General features: G+C 47.9%; 1 protein-coding gene across 1 annotated transcript in view; it reads left to right on the forward strand.

The window, feature by feature from the left end:
• The first annotated feature begins 1573 nt into the window (after positions 1 to 1573).
• The window catches only part of DYNLT2B (dynein light chain Tctex-type 2B), a 37386-nt gene continuing 21347 nt past the window's right edge, over positions 1574 to 17612 (forward strand). Inside the window, exons 1-2 of the mRNA XM_068279327.1 lie at positions 1574 to 1689; positions 11266 to 11399. Coding sequence (XP_068135428.1) covers positions 1637 to 1689; positions 11266 to 11399 — 187 coding nt within the window. The 5' untranslated portion in view covers positions 1574 to 1636. The remainder of the gene's footprint in view (positions 1690 to 11265; positions 11400 to 17612) is intronic.

Below are 17612 nucleotides of genomic sequence, written 5' to 3' on the forward strand. Positions count from 1 at the left end.
AAACTCAACCAATCAGTATTTTTTTTTTTTGTGACTTAGCGGCCAACGCACCTAAAGTCTATAGCGAGAGGTCCACAATGGATTTATGAGAGCAATTTACACAGAAACAGACACAACAAATGGTGATATTTTGATGCAGTAAGGGGCAAAGATGGAGATCTATAAATCAAGCTAATCTACTATGTGGCATACAAAAGATGAAAAAAAGCAGAAAAGAAAAACCCAGCGGCATTTAGAAAGCACTAGTCCTAGATTTGAATCTCAGCCAAAACACCATTTGCATGGAGTATGGATATTCTCCCTGTGTATGCTTGGGGTTCACTCCTGAGAAATTTCAGGTGAGGTTTACGGTTTACCACGGACGATTTTGCACAGTAAGGGCTTGTTCACATTGCGTTCCGTTTGAGTGGTCGTCCGCGTTGGGCGGGTTTTGTGGCAGGTTTTTTCTTTTTATTCCCACCGATTACCTGTGCTCTGTTTTTTTTAAACGCTTTTTTCAGCAGTTTTGCCGAGCGATTGTGGTTTTTCACTTCCTGACATCAGTCAGGAAGTGAACTCTTTGAACCGGAAATGAATAAATACATTGTGGTTATTCTTAAAAACGCAAACGCAATCACTGCACAAAGCGATTTTGTGAGCATTTTGCGTTTCTCCTATACCTTCGATTGAGGTGGCATCGCCCCGAAAATTGTCCGCGCACTGCTTTGCTGTCTGCCCAGTGCACGACCCGCTCTGATATGAGCCTTCTCATAGACATTTATTGCACAAGTGTTCAGGGGGGCATTTTTAAAAAGCGCACGCAGGTGAAAAAAGGCTGAAAGCGCCTGCAGTGTGAACGAGCCCTTAGTGCCTATCACCAACAATTGACTGTCAGGTCACACTGTGCTATGTGATTTTATGCAGCCGTGAATCAGTTTTTTAAATGCACACAAATTGCATTTTAAGCAAGCCTGATCCCAGCCTGATGGCTGCTTATGATCAGGTAAGGACTGAATGGAGAAGGGATAGGTAATCATGAACACTCAGCAACTTAGCTTGCTGGTTCATGCAAAGGGGGGAGCTTGGATATTTATGGAATCCGCTGGAGGACCAAAACTGGAGTTGCCCCAGCCAAAAGCCAGTGTTCCCAGGTATTGAGGGTTTCAGCTAGGTACTCCAGTACTCCACATTCCAATACTGTAAATTATAAGGCATTAGAGTGCTATATTGTGGGAAACGTGTCATCACTGTACACTTGTACTGCCACCCCATACTGTTTTTTCAAGTTCCAAATAAATCAACTCGCTAGTATTTTAATAAGGATACCATGAATGACCATAGCCAGCGTGATATGTAGCCATTCTGCCTAGCAATAAAGTAATATAAATAGTAAACAAACACACAACAGTCACTCTTATGTAATTTGGGGCGAAGCAAATAGATTATGCACAGTTGTTTGCTCTAAAAATGAATCACACACACACAGCACAATCGCTAGCTGAAACACAGGGAAGAGACTGACGTGACTTCAACAAAATGGCAACACAAAACACAGAGGAAGGACGTAATCACGCGCGACAGGAAGCGAGCGCTGAAGGGTTCTGTTGCTATGGTGACGCCGAAGAATTGGACGCTATAAATTGGAGGTGACGGCAGAATGGGGGAAAGTGGAGACAGTTCATATGTCATTCGACCGAACTTCCAGCACAAGTGAGTGCGGATAATAACTAGCGTTATGTTTGGTGTTTCGCTGGCGGCTAGTTATTTTATAATGAATGCAGCTGCGTGTATTCTTCATCACACGGCCAGTGTTCCTAAACCATCATCTCTCACTTATTTTTATGGACGTGAAATGATTGCGTTGTATAGAACGTATTTTTCACAAATTTTGCGCATTCATGAACGTGCTTCCTCAAAACAAATCATTTGTTGCCTAGCAGCAGATTCCCAGGTTCAAACTGTGACTAAGACCCAGTGCACACCAAAAACCTCTAGCAGATCTGCAAAGCGCTAGAGGTTTTTGAATCAGATTTCAGAGCGATTCTAGGCATGTTTAGGGCCCATTCACACTAGACCAATTTGCAGGCGATTTTGGCAAACGCTCAAACGCTAGTGCTTTTGAAAGCGCTAGTGTAATAAAACCCTATGGGCCCATTCTTGAGCGATTTGCACTAATCACCGAAAATCGTGAAACGCAAACGCGTAGCTTGCATTATTTTCAGGCAGTTTCCCGGCGATCGTGTTTCAGTGCTATAGAAACGTTAAACGTGATCGCGGAGAAGTCGTTACACTGTCCAGTGATTTTTTTTTTCCGCGTGAAATCACGGAAAAATCACTCCCGCAAAAATCGCTGGCGTTTTGCACTTCTAAGTGTGAATGGGCCCTAAGAGCTTTTTTTTAAACATGCCTAGCGTTTTTTTGGAGCATTTTTGTGTAGCAGATTACAAATATTGTTACAGTAAAAGCTGTTACTGAACAGCTTCTGTAACAAAAACGTCTGAAAAAACGCTCTGATCTAGAGTTTTTCAGAGCAGTTTTCCACTTTCTTGTACTTTAACATTGAGGCAGAAACGCCTCAAAAATCTAAAAAATACTGCAGCCCCCGAGTTTGCGTTTGTGGAAAAAACGAACCTCTCTGGTGTGCACCATCCCATTCACTTTCATTAGCCAAGCAGTTTTCCCCCTGCAAGCGTTTTAAAAAAAACGCTTCAGAACCGCTCTGGTGTGCACCAGCCCTAATACAGTTCATACATGGAATTTGTGTGCTCTCCTTTTTCTCCAGATAGTACTCCTACTTCCCACATTTCAAGGTAAAAAAAAAAAAGGTACCTAGACCAGTTGGTGGGGAAATAAAATCGGGAGACTGTGTGCGTTTTTATTTTTGCTAATCTGCCTTTACAACAAAAGATACCAGAAGAAAAAAAATATATCACATACATTTGCAGCTCCTTAGGAAAACCTCAAGCATGCAAAGAAAAAGCGCACTCCCATGCAATTTTTAAAAACGCTTCAAAGCGTATTGCAAATTACGGGCCTATGTAATTTACTGTGCAGCCGATAGACTTTAATCAATTGCAAGAAAAAAATATGATTCAAGTGTAGGTTTACTTTCATCCCGAAGCAGCGCTATGGTGGCCATAACAGATGGTCAATGAGATTCTCATAATTCCGACTTGCATGCAAATTTTATTCAACTTGTCCAAATTGTCAGGGATTGACCCAATTCAAAATTTCATACAGTTTGTATTAAATTTGCAGGCAAGCCAGAATTATTGACATCTCATTGACCGTCTCTAGCGGCCCTGCACTAAACAGCTGAAAGAGGAACTTTAACCAAGGATTGAACTTCATCCCAATCAGTGGCTGATACCCCCTTTTCCCATCATCGGGAATAGATCATCGGGGGGGGGGGGGGGGGGGTGTATGGCTGATACTGTGGTGAAACGAAACCCCTCCCACAGTGTGATGTCAGCACCTAGGTCCTGACAGTTTCCTGTGTAACCTCGTTGCATTATGGGAAATAATGGCAAACTAGCCATATCTCCCTCTGCGGAATGTTCATTATGGGCCGGTGCACACCAAAAACCGCTAGCAGATCCGCAAAATGCTAGCAGATTTTGAAACGCTTTTTTTTTATTTTTCTATGGCCTTTTGCTAGCGTTTTGCGGATTGCTGCTGCGGTTTTCAGTATAGTAGATTTCATATATTGTTACAGTAAAGCTGTTACTGAACAGCTTCTGTAACAAAAACGCCGGCAAAACCGCTCTGAACAGGCGTTTTTCAGAGCGGTTTTTGTTTTTCCTATACTTAACATTGAGGCAGAAACGCATCCGAAATCCAAAAAATGCCTCACCTCAGCATTTTTCGTTTCTGCAAAATGCCTCCCGCTCTGGTGTGCACCACCCCATTGAGATACATTGACCAAGCGGATCCGCAGCCGCAAGCGGCTGCAGAAACGCTGAAAAAGCCGCTCGGTGTGCACCAGCCCTTACTGAGAGTTCTATACACAGAGATCACCTGCAAGGTGGAGGAAAGATTTTACAATGGGCAAACATTGACTAAATTATTTATTAATGAGTATTGTAAAAAAAACGAAGCACTTTAATTCACTACGTTATTTTCACTACAGTTCCTCCTGAAGCAGCCGAGTAATGCTCAGATCATCCAAACGTCCCCGCGTGTGCGCGGATCGATTGCCGCTCGTCCCCGCCGGCGCTTCCTTAAACCCAGTCCCCCCTCCCCCCCCTCCAAACTTTTTAAAACATTTGTTTTAAATTGATCATTCTCACTGCATTGAGTAGTACAAAGTCAGTAAAGTCATTTTACATCATGAACATTACACTGCAGTCCCTGCAATGGAGCACACTTGTTCATCATCTCCTCCTCTCTCCATAGATCAGAACAGGCTGCTGAGCTGTGTGTCTGTACAACAGTCTTTCCTGGTGACAATCATTGAAAGTGTTTGTGTAGCTTCAAAGTGTTTTGCCTGCCTGAACAAATTTTGGCGCTAGTCTAGTCATAGGGAAATCCCACTAACATGATTGGGTGGACAATACCCTCTCAAGCTGCTAGGTTTCAGATAGGTTATAGCAGTGTTTCCCAACCTTTTCCGGCCCGGGGAACACTGTCTGACCAAATTTTTCCCCGGGGAACGGCGCGCGCGCGCGCGGTGGGGGCGATGCGGCCCCCGGTTGTTTGCGCGACCTAGTGGACAGTGCCGCTATGGGGGGGGGGGGGGGGGGGGGCTGGGGTGCGGCTGCATAGCTGGCATAGTTGCCCCAGTGTAGGGAGTTTAGTTGCCTCAGTATAGTGCCCCAGTATAGCCAGTATAGTGCCCCAGTATAGCCAGTATAGTACCCCAGTATAGCCCCCCAGTATAGCCAGTATTGTGCCCCAGTATAGCTAGTATAGTGCCCCAGAATAGTGCCCCAGTATAGCCAGTTTAGTGCCCCAGTATAGTGCCCCAGTATAGCCAGTATAGTGCCCCAGTATAGCCCCCCAGTATAGCTAGTATAGTGCCCCAGTATAGCCAGTATAGTGCCCCAGTATAGCCAGTATAGTGCCCCAGTATAGCCCCCCAGTATAGCCAGTATTGTGCCCCAGTATAGCTAGTATAGTGCCCCAGTATAGCTAGTATAGTGCCCCAGAATAGTGCCCCAGTATAGCCAGTTTAGTGCCCCAGTATAGCCAGTATAGTGCCCCAGTATAGCCCCCCAGTATAGCTAGTATAGTGCCCCAGTATAGCCAGTATAGTGCCCCAGTATAGCCAGTATAGTACCCCAGTATAGCCAGTATTGTGCCCCAGTATAGCTAGTATAGTGCCCCAGAATAGTGCCCCAGTATAGCCAGTTTAGTGCCCCAGTATAGTGCCCCAGTATAGCCAGTATAGTGCCCCAGTATAGCCAGTATAGTACCCCAGTATAGCCCCCCCAGTATAGCCAGTATTGTGCCCCAGTATAGCTAGTATAGTGCCCCAGAATAGTGCCCCAGTATAGCCAGTTTAGTGCCCCAGTATAGTGCCCCAGTATAGCCAGAATAGTGCCCCAGTATAGCTAGAATAGTGCCCCAGTATAGCCAGTTTAGTGCCCCAGGATAGCCAGTATAGTACCCCAGAATAGTGCCCCAGTATAGCCAGTTGAGTGCCCTCCCGCCCGTCCCCGCGGCCGCCGCTGTTATTACCTTGTTAACAGCGGCCGCTCTCCCCTCTCCGGCGCGTGTATATTCAAGCAGCGTATCTCCGGCTGCTCTGTGTGATGCACTGATGCGGAAGAAAGGAGGGCAGCGGCTTCCTGTAACGGCGATATGTATCGCCGTTACTATGGTAACCGAGCCCTGCCTCCTTCCGCATCAGTGCATCACACAGAGCAGCCGGAGATACGCTGCTAGCATATACATGGTCTGGAGAGGGGAGAGCGGCCGCTGCTAAGGTAATAACAGCGGCGGCCGCAGGGACGGGCGGGAGGGGGGATAAGACCACGGCACACCAGGCAACGTTCCGCGGCACACTAGTGTGCCGCGGAACAGCGGTTGGGAAACACTGGGTTATAGTAAACTATGCCCACACTATTTGGCCAATGGCCAATCACAATGCTTTGTGCTGTAGAGGGTGCTGTGATTGAAGACCTGTTCCCTAACAGGTTTCCTGCTAAGGGCTTGATTCACAAAGCAGTGCTAAGTGTTAGCACGCTTGTGAAAAGCCCTTTATCGCGCCAAACATTTGTGTGCGGTGCGGCGAAAAGATCGCGCCCTTCACGTGATAAGTGACCCCCGTTGCCCTGCAAACGTCGCACCTAGTGCGACCATAACGGCGCATAGGGTGCAACGATAATGTCGCGCTATGCGGCGTTATGGTCGCGACGTTTGCAGGGCACTGGGGGTCACTTATTACGCGAAGGGTGCAACGTTAATGTCGCACCGCACAATCTTTTCAGTGCACCGCACACCGCGCGATATCTGGGCGTGCTAACTGGTTAGCACCCTAGTTAGCACGCCCAAACTCCTTAGGTGTCCTAACTAGGTTAGCACCAGTTAGTGAATCAAGCCCCTTGTCTTCTAAACTTGACTAGCATCCAAACGTTCCTCTTATTGCTCTGGCTTCTAAATGATAATTCAAATGATAATTTCTAATTATTGACTTACCAGTCTATAGTCAGCTTTAGCTATTATTACTGTATATACTCGCGTATAATTGTGCACTAGTGATCCTGCTCTTACCTGCTTGTGCCCTGCTGTGTCCGTGTCCCCGATCCCCTGCAATATGGTGTGCAGAGTGCGCTGCTCAGGACTACCTGTGTCCCCTGGCTTGTGGGGCGCAGCGTACAAGCAATGTGTCAGCGTTGCAATGATCAGGGATTCCTCCTGTGTGGCAATTGCTATGTGTCTCCTATCTGATGCCATCTAGTGGCTTTTTGAGACACAGCTGTATAATCCTGGGGCACATCTGGCTATGGGGAGGGAGGCTGACTTGTACTGAGTCAATCTTTTTTTCCTGGTTTCTGAGGGAAAAGCGGGTACCTCCGCTTATACGGTACATGGGGACCGTTGCCATGGCGACTGTCAAACATTGGTTGCTATGGCGACCATTGTTGTGGTGATTATTGCTTGCTATGGCGACCAATGCCATGGTAATTATTGGTTGCTGTGGTGACCGTTGCCATGGCAACCGTTGGTTGCTGTGGCGACCGTTGCCATGGTGATTATTGGTTGCTACGGCGATCGTTCCCATGGCGATTATTGGTTGCCATGGCGACCGCTGCCATGGTGATTGTTTACTATGGCGACCATTGCCTTGGCGACCATTGATTGCTACGGCGACCGTTGCCATGGCAATGGGTTGCTATCACGAACGTTGCCATAGCAACTATTGGTTGCTATAGCGACCGTTGCCATGACCGTTGGCATGGTGACCATTGGTTGCTACGGCGGTCATTGCCATGACAATTATTGGTTGCTATGGCAACCATTGGTTGCTATGGCAACTGTTGCCATAGCAATTTATTGGTTGCTATGGCGATTTATTGGTTGCTATGGCAACCATTGCCATGGTGATTATTGGTTGCCAGGACGATTATTGGTTGCCAAGGAGATTATTGGTTGCTATGGTGACTGTTGCCATGGCGATCATTGGTTGCCATGGCAAATTATTGGTTGCCATGGCGACCATTGCCTTGGCGACCATTGATTGCTACGGTGATCGTTGCCATGGCGATTATTGGTTTCTATGGTGGCCATTGGTTGCTATGGCAACCGTTGCCGTGGTGACCATTGGTTGCTATGGTGGCCGTTGCCATGGTGATTATTAGTTGCTATGGTGACTGTTGGTTGCTATGGCGACCGTTGCCATGACGGCCATTGGTTGCTATGGCGGCCATTGACATTGCGATTATTGGTTGCTATGGTGACCATTGGTTGCTATGGCAACTGTTGACATGACAACAACCATTGGTTGCTATGGCGAGATAATCATTTTCAGCACTGACCTTCACAGCCATGTGGTGAAGCGGGGGCCCCTCCTTCTCCCCCTCCACCTTGCAGTAGTTGAAAGGGAGCAGTGTAATATGGCAGTTTGGTTGCTATGGCGATTATTGGTTGCTATGGCGACTGTTGCCATGGCAATCATTGGTTGCTCTGGCGACCATTGCCATGGTGATTATTGGTTTCAATGGTGACCGTTGCCATGGTGATTATTGGTTGCCATGGTGACCGTTGTCATGGCGATTATTGGTTGCCATGGCGGTTATTGGTTGCTATGGCAACTGTTACCTTGGCGACCATTGATTGCTACGGCGATCGTTGCCATGGCGATTATTGGTTGCCATGGCGACCGTTGCCATGGTGATTATTGTTTACTATGGCGACCATTGCCTTGGCGACCATTGATTGCTACGGCGATCGTTGCCATCGCGATTATTGGTTGCTATGGCGATTATTGGTTGCTATGGCGACTGTTGCCATGGCAACCATTGGTTGCTCTGGCGACCGTTGCCATGGTGATTATTGGTTGCTACGGCGATCGTTCCCATGGCGATTATTGGTTGCCATGGCGACCGTTGCCATGGTGATTGTTTACTATGGCGACCATTGCCTTGGCGACCATTGATTGCTACGGCGACCGTTGCCATGGCAATGGGTTGCTATCACGAACGTTGCCATAGCAACTATTGGTTGCTATAGCGACCGTTGCCATGACCGTTGGCATGGTGACCATTGGTTGCTACGGCGGTCATTGCCATGACAATTATTGGTTGCTATGGCAACCATTGGTTGCTATGGCAACTGTTGCCATAGCAATTTATTGGTTGCTATGGCGATTTATTGGTTGCTATGGCAACCATTGCCATGGTGATTATTGGTTGCCAGGGCGATTATTGGTTGCCAAGGAGATTATTGGTTGCTATGGTGACTGTTGCCATGGCGATCATTGGTTGCCATGGCAAATTATTGGTTGCCATGGCAAATTATTGGTTGCCATGGCGACCATTGCCTTGGCGACCATTGATTGCTACGGTGATCGTTGCCATGGCGATTATTGGTTTCTATAGTGGCCATTGGTTGCTATGGCAACCGTTGCCGTGGTGACCATTGGTTGCTATGGTGGCCGTTGCCATGGTGATTATTAGTTGCTATGGCGACTGTTGGTTGCTATGGCGACCGTTGCCATGACGGCCATTGGTTGCTATGGCGGCCATTGACATTGCGATTATTGGTTGCTATGGTGACCATTGGTTGCTATGGCAACTGTTGACATGACGACAACCATTGGTTGCTATGGCGAGATAATCATTTTCAGCACTGACCTTCACAGCCATGTGGTGAAGCGGGGGCCCCTCCTTCTCCCCCTCCACCTTGCAGTAGTTGAAAGGGAGCAGTGTAATATGGCAGTTTGGTTGCTATGGCGACCGTTGCCATGGTGATTATTGGTTGCTATGGCGTTGCCATGACGATTATTGGTTGCTATGGTGACCTTTGCCATGGTGACCATTGGTTGCTATGGAGATCGTTGCCATGGCGATTATTGGTTGCTATGGCGTTGCCATGGCGATTATTGGTTGCTATGGTGACCTTTGCCATGGTGACCATTGGTTGCTATGGAGATCGTTGCCATGGCGATTATTGGTTGCTATGGCGACCGTTGCCATGGCGGTTATTGGTTGCTATGGCGGTCGTTGGTTGCTACGGCGATTGTTGCCATGGCAATTATTGGTTGCTATGGCAACCGTTGCCATGACGACCATTGGTTGCTATGGCGACCGTAGGCATGGTGAGTATTGGTTGCTATGGTGAGATAGTCATTGTGAGCATTGTCAGCACTGACGTAAATAGGCCATGTAACCTTCACAGCCATGTGGTGACGTGGGGGCCCCTTCTTCTCCCCCTCCACCTTGCAGAGTAGTTGAAGGGGAGCAGTGTAATATGGCAGTGTATGGCGACCATTGGCTGCTATGGCGACCGTTGCCATGATTGGTTGCTATGGTGACCGTTGCCATGGTGATTGTTGGTTGCTATGGCGACCATTGCCATGGCAATTATGGGTTGCTATGGAGATTATTGGTTGCTATAGTGATTATTGGTTGCTATGGCGACCGTTGCCATGGCGATTATTGGTTTCTATAGCGACTTGCCATGCCAATTGTTTGTTGTTATGACGACCGTTGCCATGGCGATTACTAGTTGCTATGGCGACCATTGACATGGCGATTATTGGTTGCTATGGCGACCATTGGTTATAGTACATATAGTTTAGTATATATGGTAATTGTACTCCATAAAGCACTACAGAAAATTTGTTGGCACTATACTAATGTAGAATAACTAATATCAACAATATCTAGAAAACTGATGGAACTAGGTTCCATTCTTATTATCGCTTCTCTTATCATCCTCTTATCTCTTTTTGCACGGGAAGCTGAATGCAGGGAAATCATGGCCTGTCCGCTGCTCCCGACCACCAGCCTCCTGCTTGCTGGCGCTCTGCACAGTCGGTGGACAGGCAACTTCCCCCATGCAGTTGCATCTGAGCACATTCGAATGGCGCTTGTGGTCGGCAGCCAGGAGACTGAACTGCCCGGCAAACACAGCTGCCCATGGAAAAGCCTAAAACATTTTCACAAACCAGCCAGACCAGACTTTCTTAACCAGGGTTCCTTGAATACTCTGCAGAGGTTCCTTGGCATTTTCCCCCATGGTGGGGGAAGTATAATAGAGCACATTATACCAAGGGGTACTGTAAAAATAAGCACTAAATTGGGGGTCAGAATAACAATGAGCACATTAATAAAAAGCACTAGGATAAGGAGACAGTATAAGGAGTGTAGTGAAATAAACAGCCACAAGACCATGCCATCTGCAACATAAATGCAGGGGTTCTTCAAGATCAAAAAATTGTTTTCAGGAGTTCCTTGAGATCCAAAAGTTATTTGCAGGGTTCCTCCAGGGTAAAAAGGTTGATAAAGGCTGAGCTGACTATATAGTTGGCATTTTGCTCACCATTTGTTTTAAATGGTGAGCAATACATTTAGAGGTGTGTGCTCTCTAAACTGGTGGGTGTTTTACTGGTAACTTAATTCCTGCTGACAACTTCCTGGGAAAAGGCAGCAGGTTGTCTTTAATAAAGTAATGGTACTTCATGGTCTTGGAATAAACTTGCTGTTTAGGATTGTAAGAACACCTGATCTGCAGACTTGTTCCAAATAAAGGACTTGGCATAACAACCAGATTTGCACTTCTCAAATTAGTAAATGTAGATGTAATTGTGAACACAGTTCTGACAAGTTACTCTCTTTTCAGATTTAGAACTGCAGCAGTAAAGGATTGTATTAGATCTGTCTTGAAGGAAGAACTGAAAAGCAAACAGTATGTTCCTGAAGAGGTTCCACAATTGACTCGATTTCTGTCAGAGACAATCAAGGATAAACTTAAAGGTATCCGCAGACAAGAGACAGATTACATCAAAGCAGGAAGTAGACACACTGCAGATTTATTGCAGGATTTGTATAAGCTGTAACAAATAAATGTTCTTATTTAAAGGTTATTATGCTGTTGCTTATCATATAGAGCAGAGAGGAAGTTCTGAGTTCAGGTTTACTTTAATCATTATTAAATTGACACTGAAGCGAGAACAAACAAAAAAAGTATGATACAATGAATTGTATATGTAGTACGTAGGGCTGCACGATTTCAGGAAGAAATTGAAATTGCGATTTTTCTCTCAAAAATTGCGATTTCGATTTTTTCACAATTTTCTTCAAATCAAGCTTTAGCACTAAATTCACATTGCCCCCACTACAATCTGCTAACACCTGATGATCCACCAATACTCTACACTATGCTAACTTGAATCTTGATGCCCCACCAATTAAACTCCACTGCACAATGCTAACCTCTGATTCCCATCAATAACGCACTAAGCTAACTCCTGATGCCCACCAGCTATGCTACAATGCACTACTCTAACACCTTCTGCCCCCATTCCCAGCCAGTGGTGCTCAGCAGAGCTCGAATATTCGAGTAGCTCGAATATTCGAGCTCTTTTTCAGCTATCCAAGCTCGGTATTCGAGCTCCGAATAGCTGTAGCTATTCGAATGGGCTATCCGAGTACACTCGAATAGCCCATTCACTATTCGAGCTATTCGAGCAAACGGCGCTATTCGAGCTCGGTACCGAGCTCGAATAGCGTCATAGCCCAGATTGATGTCCTTAGAGCCAATCAGAGGGCTCCCAGGCCCTCTGACGGCAGCCAATCACAGAGGGGGACCCTGGCCAGCCCCTACCCTATAAATAGCGGCCGCCATGTTCCGTTTCTCCATGCTTGCCTGAGACTTGTACAGAGAGAGAGTTGCTCCTTTGTGCTTTGGCTTAGCAAGTGCTCTATTGTGATCATTTACCTAGCGTTTTTGCTCACCTACACCTGCCATATACACCTATATTGTTGTTAGTTAGATAGACATTGTATTTTAGTTAGTAGCTTGTGTGTTACATTAGAGACAGGCAGCTGCTGCAAGCTTACAGGTTTAGGCCTCAGGGGGGCCTTGCCTCTGTGGGCAGCTGTCCTCTGTTTATTTCTCTCATCTATACCAGTATTTCTGCTGTCCTTTACTAATAGTATTGTAGTTATACTGTACTAGGAGTAGGACACTCACTGACTGTCACTGTTTATAGGCTACTAGCTAGCTCCTGCGTGTGTGCACTCACTCACTGTCTGTGTGTACACACACTCTATTTCCTTCTGATTACTGATAGATTATTGTTAGTTAGTTGTACTTACTGTTACTACTTACTCTTACTGTACTAGGAGTCTAGGACACTCAGTCAGACAGTCACTGTGTTCATAGGCTACTAGCTCCTGCGTGCGGTCACTCACTGTCTGAGTGTACACACACCACCCACACTCCATTTCCTTCTGATCGCTGATTGATTATTGTAATTAGTTAGTTCTACTTACTGTTACTACTTACTCTTACTGTACTAGGAGTCTAGGACACTCAGTCACTGTGTTCATAGGCTACTAGCTCCTGCGTGCGGTCACTCACTGTCTGAGTGTACACACACCACCCACACTCCATTTCCTTCTGATCGCTGATTGATTATTGTAATTAGTTAGTTCTACTTACTGTTACTACTTACTCTTACTGTACTAGGAGTCTAGGACACTCAGTCACTGTGTTCATAGGCTACTAGCTCCTGCGTGCGGTCACTCACTGTCTGAGTGTACACACACCACCCACACTCCATTTCCTTCTGATCGCTGATTGATTATTGTAATTAGTTAGTTCTACTTACTGTTACTACTTACTCTTACTGTACTAGGAGTCTAGGACACTCAGTCACTGTGTGTTCATAGGCTACTAGCTCCTGCGTGCGGTCACTCACTGTCTGAGTGTACACACACCACCCACACTCCATTTCCTTCTGATCGCTGATTGATTATTGTAATTAGTTAGTTCTACTTACTGTTACTACTTACTCTTACTGTACTAGGAGTCTAGGACACTCAGTCACTGTGTTCATAGGCTACTAGCTCCTGCGTGCGTGCACTCACTGTCTGAGTGTACACACACCCACACTCCATTTCCTTCTGATCGCTGATTGATTATCGTAATTAGTTAGTTCTACTTACTGTTACTACTTACTCTTACTGTACTAGGAGTCTAGGACACTCAGTCACTGTGTTCATAGGCTACTTGCTCCTGCGTGCGTGCACTCACTGTCTGAGTGTACACACACCCACACTCCATTTCCTTCTGATCGCTGATTGATTATTGTAATTAGTTAGTTCTACTTACTGTTACTACTTACTCTTACTGTACTAGGAGTCTAGGACACTCAGTCACTGTGTTCATAGGCTACTAGCTCCTGCGTGCGTGCACTCACTGTCTGAGTGTACACACACCCACACTCCATTTCCTTCTGATCGCTGATTGATTATTGTAATTAGTTAGTTCTACTTACTGTTACTACTTACTCTTACTGTACTAGGAGTCTAGGACACTCAGTCACTGTGTTCATAGGCTACTAGCTCCTGCGTGCGTGCACTCACTGTCTGAGTGTACACACACCCACACTCCATTTCCTTCTGATCGCTGATTGATTATCGTAATTAGTTAGTTCTACTTACTGTTACTACTTACTCTTACTGTACTAGGAGTCTAGGACACTCAGTCACTGTGTTCATAGGCTACTAGCTCCTGCGTGCGTGCACTCACTGTCTGAGTGTACACACACCCACACTCCATTTCCTTCTGATCGCTGATTGATTATTGTAATTAGTTAGTTCTACTTACTGTTACTACTTACTCTTACTGTACTAGGAGTCTAGGACACTCAGTCACTGTGTTCATAGGCTACTAGCTCCTGCGTGCGTGCACTCACTGTCTGAGTGTACACACACCCACACTCCATTTCCTTCTGATCGCTGATTGATTATTGTAATTAGTTAGTTCTACTTACTGTTACTACTTACTCTTACTGTACTAGGAGTCTAGGACACTCAGTCACTGTGTTCATAGGCTACTAGCTCCTGCGTGCGTGCACTCACTGTCTGAGTGTACACACACCCACACTCCATTTCCTTCTGATCGCTGATTGATTATCGTAATTAGTTAGTTGTACTTACTGTTACTACTTACTCTTACTGTACTAGGAGTCTAGGACACTCAGTCACTGTGTTCATAGGCTACTAGCTCCTGCGTGCGTGCACTCACTGTCTGAGTGTACACACACCCACACTCCATTTCCTTCTGATCGCTGATTGATTATCGTAATTAGTTAGTTGTACTTACTGTTACTACTTACTCTTACTGTACTAGGAGTCTAGGACACTCAGTCACTGTGTTCATAGGCTACTAGCTCCTGCGTGCGTGCACTCACTGTCTGAGTGTACACACACCCACACTCCATTTCCTTCTGATCGCTGATTGATTATTGTAATTAGTTAGTTCTACTTACTGTTACTACTTACTCTTACTGTACTAGGAGTCTAGGACACTCAGTCACTGTGTTCATAGGCTACTAGCTCCTGCGTGCGTGCACTCACTGTCTGAGTGTACACACACCCACACTCCATTTCCTTCTGATCGCTGATTGATTATTGTAATTAGTTAGTTCTACTTACTGTTACTACTTACTCTTACTGTACTAGGAGTCTAGGACACTCAGTCACTGTGTTCATAGGCTACTAGCTCCTGCGTGCGTGCACTCACTGTCTGAGTGTACACACACTAAATTTACTTGTGATTACTACTGATTATTGTAACTGCTAGTTGTACTTCCTGACTGTTACTACTTACTTACTGTACTAGGGGACACTCACTCAGTCACCTCACCAACCAACCCACTCCATTAAAGTACCCCACTTTTCACCCGCCCTTTTACAAAACTTTTGTCTATACGCCCAAAACATTTAAGATGTCTGGAAGTGGCAGCCAGCGCGGTTTGGGCAAGGGGAAGGGCAGCAAGGGAATCAGGAGGAGAGGGAGCAGCATTGTGGCAAGCCGCGGCCGCGGGCGCGCCACCATGCACAGTTCCGCAGCAGCAGCAGCAGCGTCAGTGGCTAACATTCCTCCCATAGCCACTGGCCGTGGACGCCTTGGGCGCCGCCCAGCAGGAGCATCTGCAACTCACGCTGCAGAGACACAGCAGCAGCAGCGTGTAGCACCTGCTCCCATTTTCCTCCAGCCGGGTCGGAAACGTCCCATTGAGGAAAAGGATGCAGACACTGTGGTGCAACTCATGACGGAGGATGAGCAGCCCGCCATCAGCTCTGCATCCGAGGCCTCCACCCTCACCACCACCACCACCCCTGTTCGCAGCAGCCGCCCAGCAGGGTCTGGGGAGGAGGCCAGTTCACCGTCACTCGCCGACCTTTCATTCAGCAGTCTTTTGACCCCAGGCATCATGAGTAAATTGTCTGCTGTTGTTGGCGATCTTGAGGAGGAGATGCTGATGGGCACTTTGGGGGATGAGGGATTGGACAGCAAGACTGTGGCGACAGTCAAGCAGCCCATCCATGCATCAGGAGAGGAGTTTGGGGGGTCCTCATCCCAGCAGGACATGTTTCAGGAGGGGGAGGATGATGATGACCCAGTGACAGACAGAGACTGGGTGCCACCACCTCCAGGGGATGTCGTCCTCAGCAGCTCTGAGGAGGAGGAGGAGGATGCTCTTGTGGGCCTTGCAAGGAGGCGCATCATTGCAAGCATTGGCAGCAGCAGTAGGCAGGTCCCACAGCCTGCTGGTGTCTCAGGCTCAGCAGCAGCAGCAGCAGCATCTGCCAGTACCACCACCAGCCGCACCCAAGCCCCCCAAGCCCCCCCCCCAACCACCACAGGGAGACAGGCAGCAGCGCTTCCATGCCGTAGGGGGATGTTTAAGTCACCAATCTGGCGATATTTCACCATGCCCACTGTGTACAGCAAGTACGCCACTTGCAACCACTGTCAGCGGAAGTTGAGCAGAGGTGCAGACCCCTTAAAGTTCTGCACCAGCTCGCTCATCAACCACCTTGCGGCTAAACATTTCCACCAGCATGAGGAGTTCCAGAGGCTGAAGGCATCTGGTGCTGGCAGTGGCACCACACCCATCACTGCACAGCCTTCAGCAGCAGCAGCAGCAACAGCAGCCACCCGCCCTCCTGCTCCTCCAGCAGCACCAGCAGGAGTGCGGAAACGCACTGCTCCTCCCCCCTCTGCAACTCCTGCCGCCGACACTGAGGCCTGTTCTGGCAGCCAGTCCTCAGTGGCCTCCTCTGCTGTGTCTGCTGATTCCCGTGTCAGCAAAAGGCCACGCCAGAGCCTTTTGAGCGAGTCCTTCCAGGGGGTGGTTAGGGCTCTGCCTCCCAGCAGCCGTCGCGTGCGGGCACGGGCCATGTGCTCCCAACTCCTGCCGTACACGCTCGTGCAGGAGGGGAGCGACATTCGTGCGCTGCTTGCTTGCGCAGCCCCAGACTGGCAGCTCCCCAGCAGACACTTCTTTGCCCGCAAGGCCATTCCTGCACTGCACCGCTTTGTGATGGCCAATGTGGAGCGAGGGCTGGAGCACGCGGTTGGTGAAAGGGTCCACGTCACCATGGACTCCTGGAGCAGCCGCTTCGGGACAGGCCGCTACCTGTCCTTCACTGTCCACTGGGTCAGCTTGGTGGAAGGGGGTGAGGATGGGAGAGCAGCAGCGGGCACAGCAGCAGCAGCAACACAGTGGGTGGTGCCACCCCGCAGGGTCAGGGGAACTGCAGCAGGTTCCTCCGATCCTCTGCCATCCTCCGGCACACCTGGCCAAACCCCCCGCCTCAGCAGCAGCGTGAAGGCCCGCCACTGCTAAGCGCTGCTGCACTTGGTCAGCCTTGGGAAGACCAAGCTGACGGCAACCCATGTGTTGGCCAAACTCCAGGAGCAGGAGAGGATTTGGCTGATCCCCAGAGGCCTCAGAGTCGGAGAGGTGGTGGCCGACAATGGGGCCAATCTGGTTGCCGCAATAGACAGGGGAAACCTGACCCACATCCCCTGTCTTGCCCACGTGCTGAACCTGGTGGTGCAGAAGTTCCTGCGCACCTACCAGGGGATGGGCGAACTGCTGGAAACGGCAAGGAATGTTGTGCGTCACTTCCGGCGCTCGGCTGCAGCCTGTGCGAGCCTGGAAGACG

The sequence above is a fragment of the Hyperolius riggenbachi genome, chromosome 4, assembly GCF_040937935.1.
Source record: "Hyperolius riggenbachi isolate aHypRig1 chromosome 4, aHypRig1.pri, whole genome shotgun sequence".
Lineage (NCBI taxonomy): Eukaryota > Metazoa > Chordata > Amphibia > Anura > Hyperoliidae > Hyperolius > Hyperolius riggenbachi.